Here is a 21,300-nt window from a genome sequence, read left to right on the forward strand (position 1 = left end):
ATTAAATATAATAACTGATTAAGGTTTTCATAAGAAATATGTCAAAACAGCAAAAATGATGATGGATTCCTAAGACAGATCTCCATTAGAAAATAACCGAATCCATCAATCATAGAATGATTCAATTGAACAATCAGGTGTGACTACAAGACAATCAAGAAAAGCTGGAAGACAGCACCTGATACCATGACCTTTACTACAAAGCAATAGCAAAATCACTCTTTTCTGAGCTACAGAATACACAGCACACCCCTTAGCACAGGCAAGGAAACATTTTTTGCCTTCTCTCCTTCTCACAGTTGATATCAGATTAGAGAAATAGCTGTCCTGCCATGTACAGCTTTTGACTCAGAACATGTAGGATGTTTTTCTGTAACTTTGTACAAATATACCTCTCTGCTACTATGAACTGAGAAAAAATGGTAAGATGAAACTCTATTATTTTCCTATTCCACTCCACCCTCCCAAGGAAAAGTACTCTCAAGGTAAGGAGGTCAACTAAGAACCAAAAATACTGCAGTTTTTGCTGTGGCAAACAAAAGCCTGAACTCCCCTGGAAGGCAGCTGTGAGAAGTTAAACAGACATGTTTAATTCAGAAAGGTACTCTGCAATTTCCCCACAATAATAACTCAAGAAATATAGCTGCATTCTTCCAAGACAGAAGCAAAACTGATGGAATCAAGCATGCTTTGTACTTTGAATCTCCACCTAATGCAAAGTGAGGAGCACCTCCTATGCAAACTTTATTATGTGCACAGGTTATTCCCCAGGTTACACACTCAGACATTTAACACAAGGAATGGCCCAACAAGAATCAAAGACAGCAAAAACAAAGACAAACATGCAACTTTCTCTGACCCCTAGTTCTCATTTTTCTTCCTCTTTTTCCCAGCACTGACAGGCTGACAGAGAAGGAAATATACATCCACCCAGTAGTCTTCCATACAAGTAAATACAAAAAAATCAAGTGTTTATTGGAAGTCTGCATGAAGGCACAGATGAGCTTGATTACAGACACATTGTAACAATTACAAGTTATGTAAACACCTTGAGATATACAAAAAAGCAATAATACAGCTAGTACAGGAACAGAATGTAACCTGCTAAAAAAACCAAACTTCTTTATATCCGAGGTTCTTACAATAAGCTCTGATCCACACCAACACAGTGAATGTTCTTAAAGTCACCACTTGGATTCAAGCTCAACAAATCTGCACTTTGGCCATTGTTTGATCCAAATTCCAACAGGCTTCCTTCACTAGGATCAGAAAAACATAGGAACAACCAGCTAGACACCCAACCAACCTATAATGAGGCTTCATTGATTCTCTAACTATACAAGAGCAATCACCAAGGTACTGAAATTAAATATAAGCTTCAGAAAAGCTCAAGGATGCTTGTTCCACTTGCATTTGAGGAAATTGCTGTATTTCTGCAGGAAAGGAACAGTCTACAGCTGTCAGGTGATTTTTTTCTTCCTCCACAGGAGGCTTAGATTTCATCTGAAACACCTGCCAAAACAAAAGTCAGCAATCACAAACTAAAGTGCCTTGGACAGCTTAGGTTTTACCACTAGAATAAAACATCTCAGTTTATAGACACAGAATTATGTTTTATCATGAGAAAACCCACCTTTGCACACAGAAGACTACTTCCAATATTTCTGGGGAAAGGGGAATTGCTTTTTGTGATTTTTTTTTGGTTGTCGTTTTTCAATTAGATACCAACACCTTAAACTTGAAGAACTGCAACACAGCATTTTTTCAATGGAAATCACAAAAAAATGCCCCCCACCCCTTCAATAGTTTTAATACAGGCAATCTCCAGGCCTAGAAAAAGAGCACTCTGAGCAGCAATTTTACTACAGGGACACAATTTTCACAAAGTCAACCTTCAACCATCTGTCCTAACACTTCACTCCTCCTCTACAAAAGCTTTATAACCTCTGGAACCCCATTCCAGTGAGGAAAGACTCCCATCCAGGTAACACATGCAGAATAAAACCTAACAGAGCTACAGCATTTCTGCTGACCCTGTGGCCACATCATCCCAACTGAAAGATGAGGTAGTACTTTTCTTTGGAGCCCAACTAGCAGAACAGGCACAAGCACTCTTCTCCCTAAAGTAGCAGCAGCTGCCTGTAATGCAGTGCCTAACTCCACAGGTTATCTCCTCTTCAGAACACATCGAAAATCCAAAACCAGCTGCTTAGAAAAATAAATCCTCATATGAGCACACACTCCCACTTTAACTGCACCATAAAGGCCACGGTCTGCCATGTTCAGTGACTTCCTCCTGTCCACACAGTGGCATTGACTCAAACTCTGCTTGTACTGGGACTCACGGTTGTTACCCAAAATTAACATGAAGGTGTCCTGAGTACTTCTTAGAGCGAGACACGGAATTTAAAATAATTTAAAATTTTAAGAACCATGATCCAAATTAAAAAAAAAAAAAAAAAGGCTGGGAGAGGAATTCAGTTCCTCAGGGAACTGAGGAAATCAGATTGTCTCTATGCATGCAGTCCATTTGGTATTCAGGGGCTCTGTTGGCTCTCTCCTCAAGAGGAGAGATCTTTCCTCTCAAGGAGGTTGTTGTAACATATGCATGTATTATAATTTTATAGCTTACACTCATAAACCTTCTGGTTTCTTATGAGATGGCTTGAACTGGAGAAATATGCTCTGCATAGTCCATGCTCTGTAGACTCCCAAGGATCAAAAAGAAATAGACTGCCATGACTGAAAAAAAGGAAACATCAGAAAGAGTTGAACAGTATTAGAATTTGTACTGCTTGTAAAACTAAGCATTAGGATCAGGAAAAACACTGTAAAGTTCAATCAAGGTCCCTGGCTGCATCCTCTTAGCAAAGCAATAATTGACACTGAGGATGAGAGACTTTGTTTCTTTGATTGACAAACTATTTAAGGCTCTTTTGTCTCCATGATCAGTTTCCATTTATTTAACAGAGTCCATATACTCTCCTGTCAGCAGTGCAACCTGCACACATCCCAGGGAACTTTCTCATTTTCATTGCTTCCAAGACTGCATTTTTCATTAATCTGAAGTGCACAGGGAATCCACCCAGGCAGCTGGATTCCTAAATGAAAACATTTTAACAGGAAAGGAATCCTGTTCTGCATAGCTCCAGAACAGCAACTGCCAATAGAACAGCACTAACACTTTCTGGAAAAACTCTGATGTACTTTCTGCCCTTGGGAATATGCTTTCAGAAGAGTACACGTAATTAAAACAGTCTTATCTGGCTCTTAGCTGAAGACTACCTCCGAACAGTCCCACCTCTTCTTCCAAAGAACTTCTGTGGAACAAATCGTGGATAAAATAAACTCTTAATGCTCTACAGAGTATCAGCTGCATTCCAGCGTCCAAGCCAGATCCCTTGAGAGAAAATACAAAAAGAATTGTATTGTATGCTTGATTGTCAGAGAGGAAAGCACTGCTGAAACCGCTGAAAAGTAGATTTTATTTTTTTCAATCTTTAGCTGTGAAGAGGTACGCTCACAAAATGCTCCACACAGCTAGAAATTGCTTCTGTGGACTTACACAGCTAGTGACAATGCAGTGTGCAACTGAGAGGCATTAGTGATGAAAAGGATGTCAGAAAACTACCCAGATGCTTCTGAGACAAACAAAGTACTTAAGCCCTCATAGTGAGCTGGACCTCACTGTCAAGTGAGTTTCTCCAGTCTATAGATCTGATAAAATCACAGCTGCAGAATCATAATTCATGACTATAATTCACAAGGAAAACTGAAAATCCATTTACATTTATTAGGAGATGGTTGTGCACAATTTCTCATCTTATTCAAAAAGTCTACAAATAGAGTTTAACACTTCTGATTGCAAGCAAATGTTTGTTCAACGTTCTTAGTTCGGTAAGGCCAATTTAGTGCCTTTTTACACTTTCAAGGTTTAGTATACATTTGTCAGTTCTTTACTTTCTTCTGGTAACAGTCCCACTGGAACAGTAAGGAAAGTTCACTAAGACACTTTATAACAGCAGCTGAACTTGGGTTACACAAATTCAGTTTTGGAATATGCTTCAAATGTAAATTATACTAGGCAATTTTCCATTTTGAGATCTTAAAACACCATCAAAGGCTCTTCTCTTTCCACCCACATTTGTGCTACCACCACCATGAGATTGCCCTCCACAGAGCCATACATCCAAGGATCTCAAAGCACTTCAGAAAGGAGGGCACCATTTCAAATTCTGGGATACTTGAGCTGGAATCCTACTTAATACAGAGTATATTTTTTTCTTCGTCTTATGTTTACAAAAGGACAAGCTTCCAACTAAGCTGATCCTGTCTTGACCTTAGTCCCACCTCTGACTATCTGTCACTTTCTCCCATTCAATCCTATCACTTATTCAGGAGCTCTGCTTAATTATAATGCTCAGAGCTGAGTTTCCTCTATGGAAAGCTGAGCATCTGCTATGGTCAATTATTTTCAGGTGGAAGCAGTGGTCAAATTTTAGGTCTGCCACAAACTTGAGAATTGTTTGACTGGAGAGTAACTACCATAATTAATGTAATGTAATTTGATAATGCACTTGATCCCATATTGGTTTAAGAAGTGTAATAGACTATATATGCATTTCTCTAAGTTCTCTCAGAGCTGAAACTACATAGCTACGGTGAAGAAGTTCTAATTTTGCCTTAAGCGGAACATTTTACAACATTATTTTAACTTACAACTTTGATTTAGAGCACTATTTTCATAAGGATTTTCAGTTTGCAATTCTGACTGAATAGGTGAGCGGCAAACATGACATTATATGTACAAGTGTTAGTATACTACCAGAATGCTGTACTTCCTTCTTAAAAATGTCCTTAATAAAGCATTAAGCATGTCAAACAAACTTTTGTAAACAAAAGATAAATTACTCATGTTCTGCTCTGATTATAGCCAGATACATATTCTCATAAAATAAACATTCTCTTGTCATTTTCCATGGCCCACATATCCATATATATGAGGTAAACCATTTAAAATTATCAATAATATATAAACCCCAGTACTCAACAGGAACCTCAGGAAAAATGTAACCGAGTAGGATGTCAATATCAAGAAGTGACACTTTGTTCCACTGCAAAGTGAAACCAATTTATTTGTGCTAAATGAATGGAAAGAATGTATTTGGAATACATTTCTTTATACATTGTACCGGCTTAGGCTGCTAAATAAGCATTCATTAGTGCCATGTTGTGCTACTTTCTTGTACTCTGTTTCTACCAAGCAATACAAAGTTTTGGCCGTTAAGCCAATATATTCCTCTATGATGATCTCGTTTTCTAACAGACTTTTGAACATTTAAAATACCTGTTCAAACTTTGCTTCAGGGGAATCACAATGAATATATTTTAACAAGAAAGAAATTATCATCAGCTGTTCTCTACAATCACATCGCCTTCTGCAGCAAAAAAATCCAAGAGCACACACTTGAATCAGCTCTCAGTAACCTGTGGGCAGGACCACACTCCCCTACAGTCACTGTGACAGGGCACACGGTATGGGCAGCTTACAGGTTAGCAGAAATGTCAAGTGACATCATCAAATCTTAAGGTCCACAAATTGTACATTCCACAGACTCCAACAAGCCAGTTCCCTCAGTGTAAAGTTCTGACTGTACCATGTGTTTGAGGTGCTTTCAAACAGGAGAAGTATGGATGTGTCCTCTGTGAATTAAGCTTATTTGCTAGGAAATACCAGAGAGCTTGTGTCTTGGGCACTGATTCACTTGGGTGTCTGACTCACTTTTGCACTAGAAGCTGATAATTTAAATGACTGAAACATAGTGCTGATCTTCCATAAGCTTGGTAAACACTGTAATATTTCAGAATTTATCACGTAGCCCATCATGCCTTTCATTTTCTGCAAATTGTCATGAAAAAATATAAAAAGGTATCCCTTTAATTTTACAAACCTAAAAGCCAGGAAAATGAAGCTTTGGAGCCAAGCAAAACGACATAATGCCGTATTACCAAACAGAGTAGCAAATGTTCCAGCCAGAGAATGGACATACATGTAGTTCAAGTAAACACTGATGGAAAACTTTGTTAAGTTAGTGTTGTAGACCCACAACACTGGCTGCATTTTATACAAACGTTTACAACACAATTAACAGTGAAGCCTATATAACCTCAGTGCAAATAAGTCAAATCCAAATATGCCAAGTAAGCCTTTGGCTTTTAGTAAACTGCTCCGTGTTATGAGTCCACTTCTGACATAGAGACTGCAGAGCACATGCACTAAGGCTGAGAGGAGGGATGCACTGAATGCTGGAAATTGGCTGCCTGCGATGCCGCGCCTTGGCCCGGAGGTTGCACGGGTGGCGGAGGTGGTGGCGGAGGTGGCTGCACTGGGGTCTGCGTGTTTGGAGAAGGAGGAGGAGTGGGACGTTTAAATTTGTCGGGGCTGTTACTTCTTCGTGGTGAAGGCCTCTGCAGAACAAATATTGAAATCATGTTTAACACACTCCTGAACAATGTAAGGTGCAAGTCCTCTAAGTTTGGCAAAGGAAAAAAAAACAATCGCACAAAGAATTCTGAACAATTATGCGGGAAGAAGAAATTTCAAAACATTGCAGGAGTCACAATACAACTTTTACATAAAATAAATGTTCTTCTGAAATGGAGTAGCAAAGGGGAAGTACTCTTGACATCAAAGAGAACATGCATTCCTTCCTGTCAGCTTGCAGGAAATGAACACAAGACATGTCCTGCAGATATGTTTACCCATGATGACCAGCAACCTAAAAAGAAATGAGATGCTGCAGGCACAGCCCCTCCCAGCTGTGCCTTCCCAACCAGCAGGTGCTGAGGAAGCCTTGACTTCATGCTGCTGGCACTGAGGTACCAGGATGTGGTACCTGAGCATGGGTGGGAAAGCTCTGAATATCAGAGTCTGCCCACAATCTCTAGCTCTCTGAAAGACTCTTAGCCCACACATTGGAGCAAAACCAAAGCATAATACAAGTTGCTCTTTGGAGAACAAAAAAAATATTACAATGCTTTGAGCTGCAAGAGTGAAACAGTTGTTAGAGAGATCCCCTCAAGAGAAACCACATATTTTCAACAACTGGTACATTTAAATGAAGATTGAAACCCCACTTTATCTTTCCAAACTGAGGGGTAGGAGGGAAAGGATAATCTTTAATGTCAGCAATGCAAAAATATAAATTGCACTCCACAACGCTAACTTCTGCACTTTTGAAACAAAAATGCTCATTACTTACCAATCTGGTTAGCATTAATCAACAACCTCATGGCATGACAAAACACCTACCCACAATTACTAATCAACCACAGGTGGTCAGCTCTGGGGAGAAGCATGATTACAGTTCCATACCAAATGTACTACCAAATGTAAAGTCAAATTTATTTTGTAATGGGGATCAAAAAATGAAGAGTCAAGAATGAAACTGCAGTTTAGTCAAATCAAATATATTGTATCTATTTTTCTGCACAACTATGTACAATAGATTAAAGTTATATGTGAAACCCAAGAGATTCTTGAAAACTGACTGATGCCTCTGAAACACTTAATATCATTTATTGCATTTGCATACATATAATATAAGGGGACCTGGTATCAGTATTGAGACAAAGCCATGAGCTGTTTGTCGACACCTTTCTCTGAACAATTAGCATTTTGTCCTCAAGATCTTTCTCACAGTGACTCAATTCATTTAGACTTTCAGAAAAAGTAGTATTTCACAGAGACTAAACAGAGCAAGTTCCTTGACAAACTCATTTATAAAATTAGTTTCCATGTTTTCCAGAATCATAAAGATCTTCCTGTGGCTAACTCATGTGACACACAGCCATGGGCTGAGCCCCAACCAGAATTCTACTCTCCTGCTGAGCTCCAGCTTCCTTTCTGTTCTACCTACCACTGCAGTGTTCCCACCCATCTTAGCTCAGTGAAATTGTAACAATTACCTTTGCACACCCACCTAAACCAGAAGCAGCCATATTTTAGCATTGTACTAAAAATTCTATTAAAATACGTTTTCACATCTGAGAATGACAAGTATAAGCAAAAACCTTGATGAATATTTACATACTACCATACCTGCTGAGAAAAATCAAAATGGTCTTGATACAACAACCAGAAGGTATTTTGCCATAGGGTTAATATTTAGGCTTTGTTTGCTCATTAAACTCCACAAATATTCAGAAGAAACACAATGAAGTGGAAATGCATCAAACATCGCAGGTAAAAAGGAAATAAATTCAGTTGAAAGAGATGAGAAATTGCCCTAACAAATGTTTATATTAACTTTCTTCTTTGCCAATGACAATAGAAAATAAGAGTTAACTGCCTGTTACAGTGACATGATGGTAGCATTGTGTGTCATCCTGAAGAAAACCTGAGCTTGAAGCAACCTCAGATGACTCATCCGTCAGATGGTGGAGACTAGGAGAAAAATGAAAGCAATGTTTTTACTTCCTGGGATAGGCTTAGTAGCTTAGAACATCACTTTTCACACCCTGCCTGCTGATCCATAAGATGATACCTATTACTGTCCTTAAGATGATAATACATCCTATTCTTTTGCAGAAAACAAGGTTCTCCAAAAAGAATCAGTTTCTGAGGGGTGAAGAGGAAAATCAGGGTTGAAGAAAGCAGCAATAGGTGTCTTGGAGTAAGGAGACAAAAACAAACATTTACAAAAATGTTTTGTAAAAAAGCTTAAGGACAACCAATCATAACTTCCAAAAACCAAACTATATTGGTAAAAGGTAATTACTAATTTAAATACTTACTGTAATACCATGGGATGGTCCCATATGTTGCACATGAAGGCCTGGGGAATTGTAGTAAGACATTCCAGCTCTAGTCAGTGAAGTTGGTGGTGTGAAACCAACTGTGTGACTTGCATATGAGAGACCTAAAATTGTTAAAACAAGGTAACATCAACATTCTTGTTTGATATTAAAAACTAAAGTGCTAGGGGTTTTTTTTATTTTTTTGGTTCTGAATCAATTACAGCCTAAAAACTGGTAAGTGCTACAGATTAACCATCTAGAAAATACTAATTATACTGACAAGTGTGATGCAAATTATTTTCTTTTCCTGTAGCATACTACCATATGTTTCAAACATACATTATACAATGTTAAACGCAACTTTTCACTAAAGATAAATGGTGTAAGACTCCCATAGTAGCTTAGTTCTAGTCCATAAGTATTTCCATTTCTCCACAGAGGAAATGCCTCCCTGAACTACATACAGTCTGAAGAAGCAGAGAGGTTGTGCCTGGAGAAGCCATCTAGCACTGGGTGACAATGAGGCTCCACAAAAAAACTGGATGTAGGTGGCTTCTCCAAGGCACACCAGATCTGCACTGAGGCTTCCTTCTCTTTTGCCTCAGCATTTTAAAGACCTTTGGGACTGGGAAATTAAAACATGCTGGGAAATGTTACTAGCTGGACTAGGCCAGCAACTAACATTTAAAATTGCAACTTGGTTTATCTACATTAAGGAAAGCCCAATATTCAAAATTGCAAATATCTGATTCTTTCATCCAAATATTTCCTTTTTGTAAGAACTCAATTATAAAAATGCAGAGTTCCTGTAGAGGTCTATTTAACAGTAAAACAGAAACAGCAACTGCCAAATGCTTCAAGTTCACACCTAAAGTGTTCTGAACAGCTTGAGTTTCTCAAAAGAGCACATTTTCCAAAACCTTTTGCTCCTTTCTGCCTTCTGACAAAAGTATCATAAGGAAGGAGACAAGACTTTTCTCAGCTGTTTACAATTAGACTCGAGCAACTGCTTTGGAGAATAATGACCAGAAAACATTTCTGAAGGCCTATTAAACTTTTATAACACCACACTGGATTTAACAGTTTTCACACTTCAACACTAAACCAATACAGAACAATGTCCCTGCAGCAACACCCAGCACCATCCCTGTCTGCCTGCACCTGTGCTTCTGACTACAAGAGATGAGACAAGATCTGGACAAGAAAACAGAACAAGCCTCAGATCAATAATGAAGTCATATAAACAAAACCTGCCTGTGCTTCCTTCAATTCTGTTTGATTCTGTTGCATTGTCAATGTATGGCTGGTGCAAATTACAAGTTATACCCATGAAATCCCTGCCACTACAGAGTAACAACAAAATTAATCTGCTTTTTGACTACACAATCTAATTCTCTGTAGAGCACATGTGTTATATTTAAGTGCTTTTGTAAGCAACAAGGATAGAAACAAGTCAATGTTCAGGGAGGTGACAAGGCAGCCAGAGGTAAGAGCCTGGAAATAAGGGGCAAAACAGAGCCACCTTTGTAATGTGGCAATTCTGAACTGCTTTGGAATAATCCAGCTCCACAAGCTGAAAAATGCAAGTCTACATGGCAGCCAAAGAAACAAAACCAGAGCAGTGCACATACACTCAGGACAGTTCATCTCTGCAGCCCCACACATCTATCTAGCAGCAAAGCACAGAACAGTAGCTACACTGAAGAATAACTGGTAATTAGAACAACTAATCCCCAGCTGCCTAGGAGCAGCAGTAATTACACTATCTTCAAAGTTCTAGAAGATTTCCAGCACACATCACTGTGCTAGAAATCTCAGCAGTATCTCAGCTTCAAAGAGTCTTCAAAAGTAGTATCCCAAACCATGCAGGCACAAAAGACTCTGGAATTCAGTAGCCAGTATCTGATCCATTCAATCAGCTATCCACATGAAATTACAGCATTTCTAACTGGTTACAAATTCTGCTTCCACATATTCAGGGCATGTCATTTCCCAAATGAAATATGCCAAGTCATACAAATACTTGATGCAACACACAGCTGTTTTATTATTCTGTGCTGATACTTCTGGCATCATCTTACTGTACTACTTTAGATACCAAATACTCTCAAAACCTATTTGTTTTCATCCATTACTGCATTAATTTATCCCAGACAGCTCTACAAAATTCCCAATTGATCTCATTAGTTCTCTAACAAACTGCAGCTTCTATTTTTCTCAAGTTTGACACTTCCCAACTGCTGATATTAATTTATCAGATGAAAAGGAGATTAATGCAGCTGCCTGCGCAGACAAGCTAGCCTGGAACATTTGCCACACCAACATTTCCAAACTTCTAAACTCTCGTTAGAAATAGTAATTTCAGCTGTGCTTCAGAGTGTGTTTCAGCATCCTCTGTCTGTGGGATAAAATTTTCAGTCTTGTATCAACTCCTGATGGGAAACCAAGTCCACAGGGAACAAGGAAAGCACTTCAGTCTCAGTGTAGGAATAAACTGACAGAGTTCTCCTGCACTGACACATCAGCACCTGAGCAGGGAGCATTGCTAAATGATGTCAGTTAGCAGGTATTCTGTCCCACACAGAGCTGTAATTTCTGTGTGACTGCAGATCCAACCTGCAGCTGGATACTGTACTGCTATAAATGCTGCACACAGAGAACCACAAATGGTGCTGTTCCTCCAGAGCAGCTGTTGGCACAACTACACTTCTGTACACCCAGCTACAGGAAAGGGGTAAGAAAACGTGAATCATTTTCTTGGTAACACACCCTGCAAAACATTGGAAGTCAAATCATTTGGATTATTTCAGAAATGCAAAAGCCTTCTGAAAACTCATAGTCACACTGCTAATCTCTAACACCATAACATGGCTTATGGCCATAGCTGGTCTTCATACATGCAACACCTGGATGAAAACTACTCATAGTCCTTTGAGAAACCAGTCAGCCTTGAAAATTCAAGGATCTAAAGACATTTATATGTTCTAGCAGACCTGTGTAATAAAATGTCTCATTCCCATCTTGTGTCAACACAGAGCACATCTCACTTGCCTGGCAGGTTCTAAAGGTGAACGTGGGAAAGCCAGGCATGCACAATTCACTTTGTTATGTACAGGGTGTTTGTGAGCCCCATGTAATACCCACTGCCAACAACTTGTAATCAATGTCCAAGTGCAATTTTAAGGGATTTTAAATTTCAGTCAATAAATGTGCTAGTAACACAAATGCATTTCATTTGACTTAAAATATATTCAGTAATTAAAAACTCAGAAAAGGTTTGTTTGCTTCTGTTATACAAAGTATGTGAGATAGGAATTATTAATTTTACAGTTATTGTTTAATAACAGAAAATAGCAGAAGTACAAAAGCCATTTCTGGCTTTTAAAATGAAAATTGACTTTTTTTCCATCATGTTCAAAATTAAACTTCTGTGATAAGTTGTGATTCAGAGCACAATATCAATCTCATTGCTAGTTCTTCATCAGACTCTAGAAATCCATTTGATTTATGTGTTCTGTTGCGCAGCTTGTGTGGGAAGGGAGGGGGAATAAAAAGACAGCAAGAGAGAAAAAAAGAGCAAAAAAGAAATAAAGTTCAAGTGATAGCTACTTAATTGATATCCAATATCTGTCCACAGATCTGAAATACAGAATATCTGGTCACCATCTAAGAACATGCTGCACTAGAAGATACCTAAGGCAAAACTATTCTTGCATTTATGATGCAGGATTTTTCTCCAAACTAGCTTTGAAAGGCTACTGACCTAAATATATTAATAGGGCACGTTACTATGTGATGCATACAATAATTTTAGAAACTGGGTTAAATATTTACCAGGTGATATAGGTCTGCTAGAACTTGGTGAGGGTGTATAAGGGATAGGACTGGACACAGTGCGAGGTCTTAATCCTTGTGCAGACATCTCATTAAAATATCTAACAAAAAAAGGCAAAGAATAATTAGATCAAACCTTTAAAATGTGCCATGTTTTAAATGTTTCACTGTGATTTTTTTCAATTCCCATAAGAATCACATTAGGAAGTCATGACAGGAACTCTTGTCATTGCTGACACTGGCTTAACTTTCCATGGAAACGGCTGGACTTCTCTTAGGCATTTGCAGTTAAAACCATGTAAGTTGTATATGATTAAATAGTATGTACTGAGGTCAGAGATGTAAACCATGTCATCCAATCTGACCCATTCTACATTCTTGCACTTCACACATCATTTCTACATTGAACTCAAAAGCTTGGTTGGCTGGAGTGTATCTTCCAGAAAGGCATTCAGCACTAATCTGAAATTATGAAAAAGGGTGAAGAAATCATTAAAGTACTAACAATTTATTCCAACAGCTGATCAGCCATAGCATTAAAAACATGTCCTGTTTCCTACTTGAATCCCTCTGGCCCCAACATTTAAACATTTGCTCATCCCATCTTCTGCCACTGGAAGAGAGAGACATTTTCAGCTCAGGACCATCCCACTAAAGGTACTTCCAGGCTGTGTTGCAAGACACATCCCACACTTCACTATGATAAACTGAACAGATCACAACATGAGGCAAGGCATTTTTCCCCACCTGTAATAATTTTAGTGATATTTATTTGTCCTTTATTCACTGACTACAGTGAAGCTTCTTCACAGATATCAAGTGCTATATAAAAGAATGAAAGTAACACCAATTGCTCCTACTTGTCACTCACTGTTTTTACCTCAAGAGATTTTGTGGGTTTTTTCCCCACAGTACTACACTGGCAGTCCCAGGTTGCTTAGGCACTCTCCACTTAGATTTTTCAGTCACTCTCTAGATTGGCTGCCCCCCTGCTCACCTTCTCCAGGTGGATGTAAATCAATGCACATGGGTTTATATTACTAGATTCAGCTGTGTTTCTTTACTGGACACAGCAGAGCAGCAGGCCAAATTTGCTACCTAACAGCCCTTAGACTTACTTGTCTCCTACCTGTGTGTTCTCAGGAATTCTTAGTAACTGCACTTATTTCCCCATCATAATAAAAAAAAAACCAAAACAGTAACATGGAACAGCTTTAACATTACTCCTATTTGATGGAATTCCCAATGACTACTTTGAGGTCTGTCCATACACTTTTTGGTACTGCATCTTGCTGGTTTTTAACCAGGATATTCAGAGTTAACAAGCCACATGCCCTAGTACAGGCAGTACACTGTAGTGATACCAAAGTTGGTTTGAATTTGGGTAGACCAGGTAATAAAAGTAGTTCCAATAGAGAACAACAGAAAACTAACAAATTAGGGTTTAACTAAATATACAAGTTTTTTAAAGAGCTACCAGTGGCAAGGTTAGTGAAACTGAACTAAGCTACCTCTGCAACACACAGCAGGTTCCAATGCAGACCAGTGTGTGAGTTCCAGCAAGGCAGCATCTCTGATTTAATCCCCTTGCTTCTACACAAACAGTTTCCTCAAAGTCATCCCACTACCTGCCTCAGGTGATGTGCAACAGCAGCAGCCATTAGCATGTGTCCTGGTTTCAGGGATTACCCTGCTTCTCCAAAAGACAGGATGGAGGATTAAGACAAAGCTATTGCTGGTCTGGAGAAAGAGGCTTTGGGAGAGCTGTGTCCTTTACATGCAGGAAAGGATCTTCACCTACTCTCAGCTATAAGCAATAATTATCATCAGCTAACAGAATGCAACTGAAAGAGATGCATAGCTGACCCATCACCACCATCATTTTTAGGAAGATGTAAGCTGACAAAAATTGACATTTTAAAATCCTGATTGTACATAGTCCTGCAAGTATTTTGTCTTCTCAGGTTAACTACTAATGCCTGCTTTGTCCCTCACTTTGCTTTCTATTACTTACACTGCAAATACCAGATTTGGAGTTATTCTGTCAGGCCTTTGTAGTACCAAAAAAATCAGACATGACAATTTCTTAAAAGCACAGAATAGTTAATCAAATTTTCCTGCATCTTCCTGGTTACCACTACTTACAAGTGGGCAATAAAAAAATTATTATGATACTCTACAATTTTGGATTAATACTGGTAATTCTCATAGATTTAGACTGTACTTCCATTACACTATAAATAGTGGAAGAAAAGGTAAGCCTAATAAGAAAAAATTCTAACCTTAGAATCCCCTATTTCTAACAATTTAATTTATATAGCATCTGCTACATCTTAATACCAGATGCTAAAGCAACACAGGTCAAGTTGCCTTGGTGTTTCATTAGAATGAACACACTACTTTGACCTTTAAGGGTACTCCTTACCACAAAATATCTGGTACTTTGTTTCTGACAAATTAAATCTTATAGCAAATATATTAAGGACCCAAGAGGAAACAGAAATCTCTCAGTATCAGAAAAAATACAAAGCACAGAGTAACTTTTTAATTTATTCTAAAGGACCACCATAAATGCAAAATAATACACAACAATGCAACCAAATAATGAGCATTTGACAAGAACTAAGAATGTTTTATTCAAAATTTACTTAAAATCCTCTTTCAAGATATAACACTGTCATGTTTCTATGATATGAGGGAGCACCAGAAGGCACAATATACACCATGAAAGGTTCAAGACTATCTGTAAGGTCAAGGCAAGCAAAGCAGCTTGCAAAAAAGACAAAAAAAATCAAGGATGTTATGGTTTGGACATCAAGGACAACCCAACAGTTCTGGAAATGCTTCCTCTTTCAAAGGTTTTAGACAGTATTCCTTTGTTATGGTTTGGACATCAAGGACAACCCAACAGTTCTGGAAATGCTTCCTCTCTCAAAGGTTTTAGTATCCCTTTGTATTTGGCTGAACATATTTTACTTTCTGCAAAGGACAAATAAGGCCCCACTAAAGATGCTGTCCCTACCTCACAGAATTCCTTGCAGCTACCAAGTTGGGGACAAAACAAGTGTTGTGATCAAATTATCCTGATTTTCAACTCCACAGCTGTATTTATTTCAATATATATTATCAAACCCCAAAACAATCTTCAGATATAAATATTTTCTTACTCACTGTTAAAACTAATGCAAATTCTGTACAACACTGATACAATTCCTGGACTATGCTGGAATTTGATATGCATATTAAACCCAAATACAAGTTACTTCTAAAATTATTCCATAATATTGAAAAAGTAGTATAAATACTGATAAATAAGTCCAACACATCTGGATGGCCAAAAAAATACAAACCTTTCATCGTCCATTTCTAAGCTGGATTCACTTTCTGACAGTTGTCTGCAGAGAGCTTCCCTACGTTCCATTTCCCTCTGTAATTTTCTTTGAAGTCTCAAGTTTTCTTCTCTCATATGTCGCTCCTCTTCTAAGTATTGTGCCATCTTCTCTGAATCTGAAATTCACAGTTTTGTTAAAAGTTGATTAAAATTCAATTTCTCAGGCAGCCAAGTATGTTGTGCCTAATTTTACTCCAACACTTCAAGATGAAGATGTAGAAAATGCTCAGGATAGATCACTGAAAATTTTCACCTTGAAGTCATTAGTTCAAAGCCTAATTCAGAACAGTAGCTACTAAAATAAACTACTGTTTGACATCAAGTTTGAAAATAAAATATAAGAAAAACAAACAAAACTCACCAACATGAACCAAAAGTATTTTTTAAAATAAATTTAAAAAGAAAGAAAAATTTTATTAAGAAAACATTACTAAAACCATTAAGAAAAAATACTGATTCCTGCTCCATTAAAATATTGCTATTTCACATTTAACAAGATTTTCCTGCAACACATTGAAGAAATTATTTTAAAGGTGTATCTCCATTTTGAAGGAGGAAGCAACAGCACAAGTTCTGAAACAACACAAGTTCTGAAACTCCAAACTCAAAGTTGTATTAAAATCGTTACCTTATATATATTCTACAGCACTCTTTCAATTACATGTCTTATCATAGAAGCTGTCCAACAGGACATGCACCAATATTAAAATACTAATATTAAAACTGTATTCAATTTTAATGTTAAAAACCAACAAGAGGTCTAATCTACATCCAAGGGCAATTTGAGTTGTCAGTTCTAAACAACTTCAGCAAACATCACTTAAATGGTCTGGTACCACAGATTATTTAAGGTGATAAAGTCAAATTATGAAAAGTTACAAAGCTTTGTGACAGATTACTTAAATAAAATGGAATATATGATGAAGTCTTATGAGACACACAATGTATTTTGTGAGATTTTGTAACATTTAAGCAAGCTTGCAGTTAAATCCCTGACATTAAGAAAACCCAAAACAATTCATCATGCTTTGTCATCACTCCTTTATGCAACAACTCTCAAGGTAAAGAATATTCCTGCTTCAGAAACCTGTTCCCAAACTATTAACAACACGTGATTTCTCTCTCTTCTGTGGAAATATCACCTTTAAATGTAACAGTGTCACTTCCTGAACACTATTATCTTACCACACCAGTTCCTAGAAGTGTTTCAGAAATAAAAAATGTAATACAAGTATCAGAATTTCATAAGCAGATTTCATTAAGTACTTAAAAAGAATACTAGAGGTTCTCTAATGACCATATATTACAAACAGCAATCTGAAAACTGCATTTCAGTTTCATCTTCTGCTTGCAGGCTGGCACATCCACCATTCCTACCAGCTCTGCCCTTTGTACTGCAGTTCTGTTTAACCTGTTCACAAAGGGAGAGAGTCCTTTTAAACCAAGCTCTTATTTTCAATGTAAATTTGACATTAATGCTTTCAATTTTTTACTCTAAATCACAGTAGTGCAAAAAGAAACCACTTAAAAAATAGAGGATACTTGAAATGAAATTAATTAGGCTGGATTTGCACAAAGAGTATTTTTCATCTAAGGCCTTGCTCTTGTTCTGAACTTCAGTCAGTGAAGGCTGCAGTGCAGAATTTGCAAGTACAAAGATTAGCTGTCCTTATCTTCTTTTAACAGCCACAAATTATTAATGCCACAAACTTGTACACAAGGTCTCTGCAAAAGAGCACTCTTGATCCATCATCTCTGTCTTGAAGGAAGGCTGCTGCCTTTAGTAATCTCCTTCTCTAAATGGAGGTTGAAATATTCCAGTGAGCCTGGCTGGCCAGAGGGGGCTGATCCTGACTTGCTCTGCATTTGCCCAGATTTTTCTGGCCATGTGCTGAGACATCTCCTCACTCACCAACTGCACTGCAACGCTACTGACTCAGAACCAGGCACAACTGCTGCCTCCCAGACAGGAACTGCAGATTCAGCAGGAGGGAATGAAGGACTGGCACTGCAAATCCAAGGGAAGGTGCCAGCAGCCTCCTGGCAGCTGTGCTCAGTGCACAGTCCCCTCCTGGGCAGGCAGGGCAAATGCAGCTCCCACTGCTGGCCAAGGGGCCCCAGCCCTGCACAACAGGAACATGTTATGGAACAGCTCTTTATGCTTCAGAGCCATCTTACATAGGAAAGAACACAGCAAATTAATGCTGCTATACTGTGCAACAGCTGCCTCAGGTTGCCACAATCATTAACAAGTGAAATTCTTACATACAGCTGACCTTTATTTCACTAGCTGTTAATTCTTTTGAGTAATTCTTAATTTGCAACAGGACTCCTACAAAGTAGGCCATAAAAAATATGTTTTGAAAAAATGTGTATGTTGAAATACTGTGAAGTTTCTGAAAAGAAAGATAGATACATATTTTTATGGCACAAAATAGTCAAGGATTATTTTTTGATTCTTTCAGACATCCTTTTAGCAAAGCTAAAGAACCCTCTAAACTACAGTATAAATACATCAACAAGCAATAACACTGCAATTATGAAAATGTTCTAATCTGAACCTGCCCCACGTTTTTCCACTTCTACCTTCAATTCAAACTCAGGAAGTACATATAAAAATCTTACAATGCAAAAACTTGAGAAGATTTGAAACAAGTAGTTTACTCACGCTGTAACTGTGCAGCTCTCAGTTGTTTCTTTAACCTCTCCACTTCATTCTTTAAAAACCTGATATGTCTCATCATATTTTCTGGAGAGTCTATCTCCATTGATATGTCTCTGGGTGATGGTGGAGCAGATACTGGCTGGTCTAATTTCTCCTGCAAAATTCTGTATGAAAAAGAGTACAAACTTTACCTTCCGTTCTAAGGCAAACCTCTTGTATCCCCCAGAAAGCCATTGCAAGGATTCTAAAAGGTATGCAGGGTTTATTTTAACTACTGTTTGAGGGGAGATACATTGGGGAGGAGTTAGAAAGTTTAGTTTTTAACTTAAAATAAAAAAGGTAAAAATTGTTGTCATAGTAAACTACAAAACCTGCAGTTCATTCAGGCTCAGGTGTTTTCTGAGGCCCCAGCCAAGATTCAGAGGGTCACATTAACATAACAACAGACACGTAAAAATATCAGGTATTAATAATCATTAACCATTAGTCTCTCCTATTTCCTCCTCAAACTGAGTTCTTGTTATTATAACATTTAAGAGATGGTTGCTTTCATATGTATTTTTAATTTTAGCTGTTCCAATAAAGAGTCACTGTCTTAACTTCTACTAAAGAAGCATTGGGAAGTCTCAATGACATGAGTACACACCACTGAGAAAAAGCTCAAGTTTTCTTTAAGCAGACAGGGAAGAAACAAGAGCTTCTCATATCATAAACACAGTAAAATACCATGAATTTAAGGCTGACCACAAACCAGAAGCTTTAAAAGGAGGCTATCAGCAGTAGAAAAAAAAATGAATAAATTCCTTCAAGCTTTCCTAGGTAATTTCTTATACTAGTTAGTTTTATCTACTTTAAGCAATCAATAATGTGGCATCATGCTAACAAGGAACTTCACAACTGCTTCATCTTCCAGATTTTCACAGATTAGACAACTCTTGTGGGACAGAGATGAACATATTTAATCCAGACATGATATATTAAAAACTATTGTATTTGCTGGGAATTCCCTGAAAAAGGCAGGAATGATGCACCTGATTCCAAGTTCTCAGAAGGCTAATTTATTGCTTTATAATACTATATTGTACTGAAGAATACTATACTGTACTAAAGAATACAGAAAGCATACTTACTAAATGCTAAAAAGATAATAATGAAAGCTCATTACTCTTTCCAGAGTCATGACACTGCTTGGCCCTGATTGGCCAAAGAGCCAAAACAACTCCCAGCAGAATGCAATGAAACAATCACCTGTGGGTAAACAATCTCCAAACACATTCCACATGTGAGCACAACACAGGAGAAGCAAATGAGATAAGAATTGTTTTCCTTTTCCCTGAGGCCTCTCAGTTTCCCAGGAGAAAAATCCGGGGCCAAGGGATTTTTCCAGAGAATGTGAATGCCACAAAAAACCTCTCCCACAGTAACAAGTGCACTGTAAGAGGACAAACCGTTTTTCTGCTTCCAGCTTATCCATCCTCTTCCAGAGACGGTTCACTAGTGCTTCTTGCTCCTGCTCCAAAGTGTTCTCAAGGTCAATCTTCTCACGTCTTAGCTGCAGAGGAAAAACAATTACTGAAAATGATGGGCACGGATATTTTTCAAGGAACTGTCGTTAGGAAAGCTCCAACACCATTTTATGTAATGCTTCACAGGAGCAAGGAGAGGGGGAAGAAGAGACACAATTCAGGTACAATGCACTGGAAAAATCGAGATTGCACAGTTGTTACCTCCTTAACACAAGTTCTTCTCAGAAAACTTGTCCCTGGCCAATAAGCAGGAGCATGAACCCTAGACATGCAGGTACTGATGACGTATCAAACCTATTTAAAGACATCTCCTATACCATCAATCTATGAAATTCAAATTGAATTTACTGTTCATTACAGTAATGTTTAATCTTTTAAAAAGTTTTAGATGTTTTTAGTGGAAGAACTACAGTTAAGTAATCCAGAAATAGAAGAAAAGCCATGTTTGCCTTGTGTGCCTAGTGTTAGGTAAAAGACATAACAATATTAAAGAAAAAGTTACATGAACTGCCTTAAGTGTTACTGTATCAATCCTTACTAGCAAAACAGATGTAATTCTATCTTAGCAAAGGTTTTATAAAATTTAAAGCTTAACTTGATATTAATCACATTCACTTACTGTGTGAACAAGCATTCTTGATTCTACTACAAGTTAATAAACATACAATGCAGAACCTTCTACTCTAAAGTTAATAAAAGAAGATATAATGTAGACCTACACAGGAAGAAACCTATTATTAGTATTTAAGTAGAAATACAATGCAAGTATTATTAAGAAGAGAATATTAAGAGGCACAGCTGATCTTACTCTGTAGCAATACAGCTCAAGAAGTTGACAATAACAAAATATTTGAGAACAGATCAACATCTTTACAGGTGGAAAATAGCATGGAAGCATTTTTCCAAGCCAAGCTTAGTTAACACCACTTTTCTGCTGGGCAAAAAAATCTCACATTGGAAAATGGAAAGACTGAAAACAGAAATAAGCATTTTCCATTTACTACATCACTGGCTGAAGGGCTATTGCAGCATCTAAATCTGTAAACTGTTAGTGCTAACCACTAAATTAACGCTGAGAAACCCAA

General features: G+C 37.8%; 1 protein-coding gene across 2 annotated transcripts in view; it reads right to left on the reverse strand.

Moving 5' to 3' along the window:
• Window positions 1-944: 944 nt before the first annotated feature.
• CCDC6 (coiled-coil domain containing 6) overlaps window positions 945-21,300 on the reverse strand; it is a 51,206-nt gene continuing 30,850 nt past the window's right edge. Inside the window, exons 4-9 of one of the 2 annotated variants that reach the window (XM_054637682.2) lie at window positions 20,138-20,241; window positions 18,693-18,853; window positions 15,984-16,140; window positions 12,634-12,734; window positions 8,797-8,921; window positions 945-6,468 (exon numbers count right to left, since the gene is read on the reverse strand). In XM_054637682.2, the coding sequence (XP_054493657.1) occupies window positions 6,277-6,468; window positions 8,797-8,921; window positions 12,634-12,734; window positions 15,984-16,140; window positions 18,693-18,853; window positions 20,138-20,241 (840 nt within the window). In that variant the 3' untranslated portion in view covers window positions 945-6,276. Of the gene's footprint in view, window positions 6,469-7,449; window positions 8,447-8,796; window positions 8,922-12,633; window positions 12,735-15,983; window positions 16,141-18,692; window positions 18,854-20,137; window positions 20,242-21,300 lie in introns of those variants that run through there. The other variant, XM_077183361.1, reaches the window with a different exon arrangement.

Source organism: Agelaius phoeniceus, chromosome 9 (genome assembly GCF_051311805.1).
Source record: "Agelaius phoeniceus isolate bAgePho1 chromosome 9, bAgePho1.hap1, whole genome shotgun sequence".
Classification (NCBI taxonomy): domain Eukaryota; kingdom Metazoa; phylum Chordata; class Aves; order Passeriformes; family Icteridae; genus Agelaius; species Agelaius phoeniceus.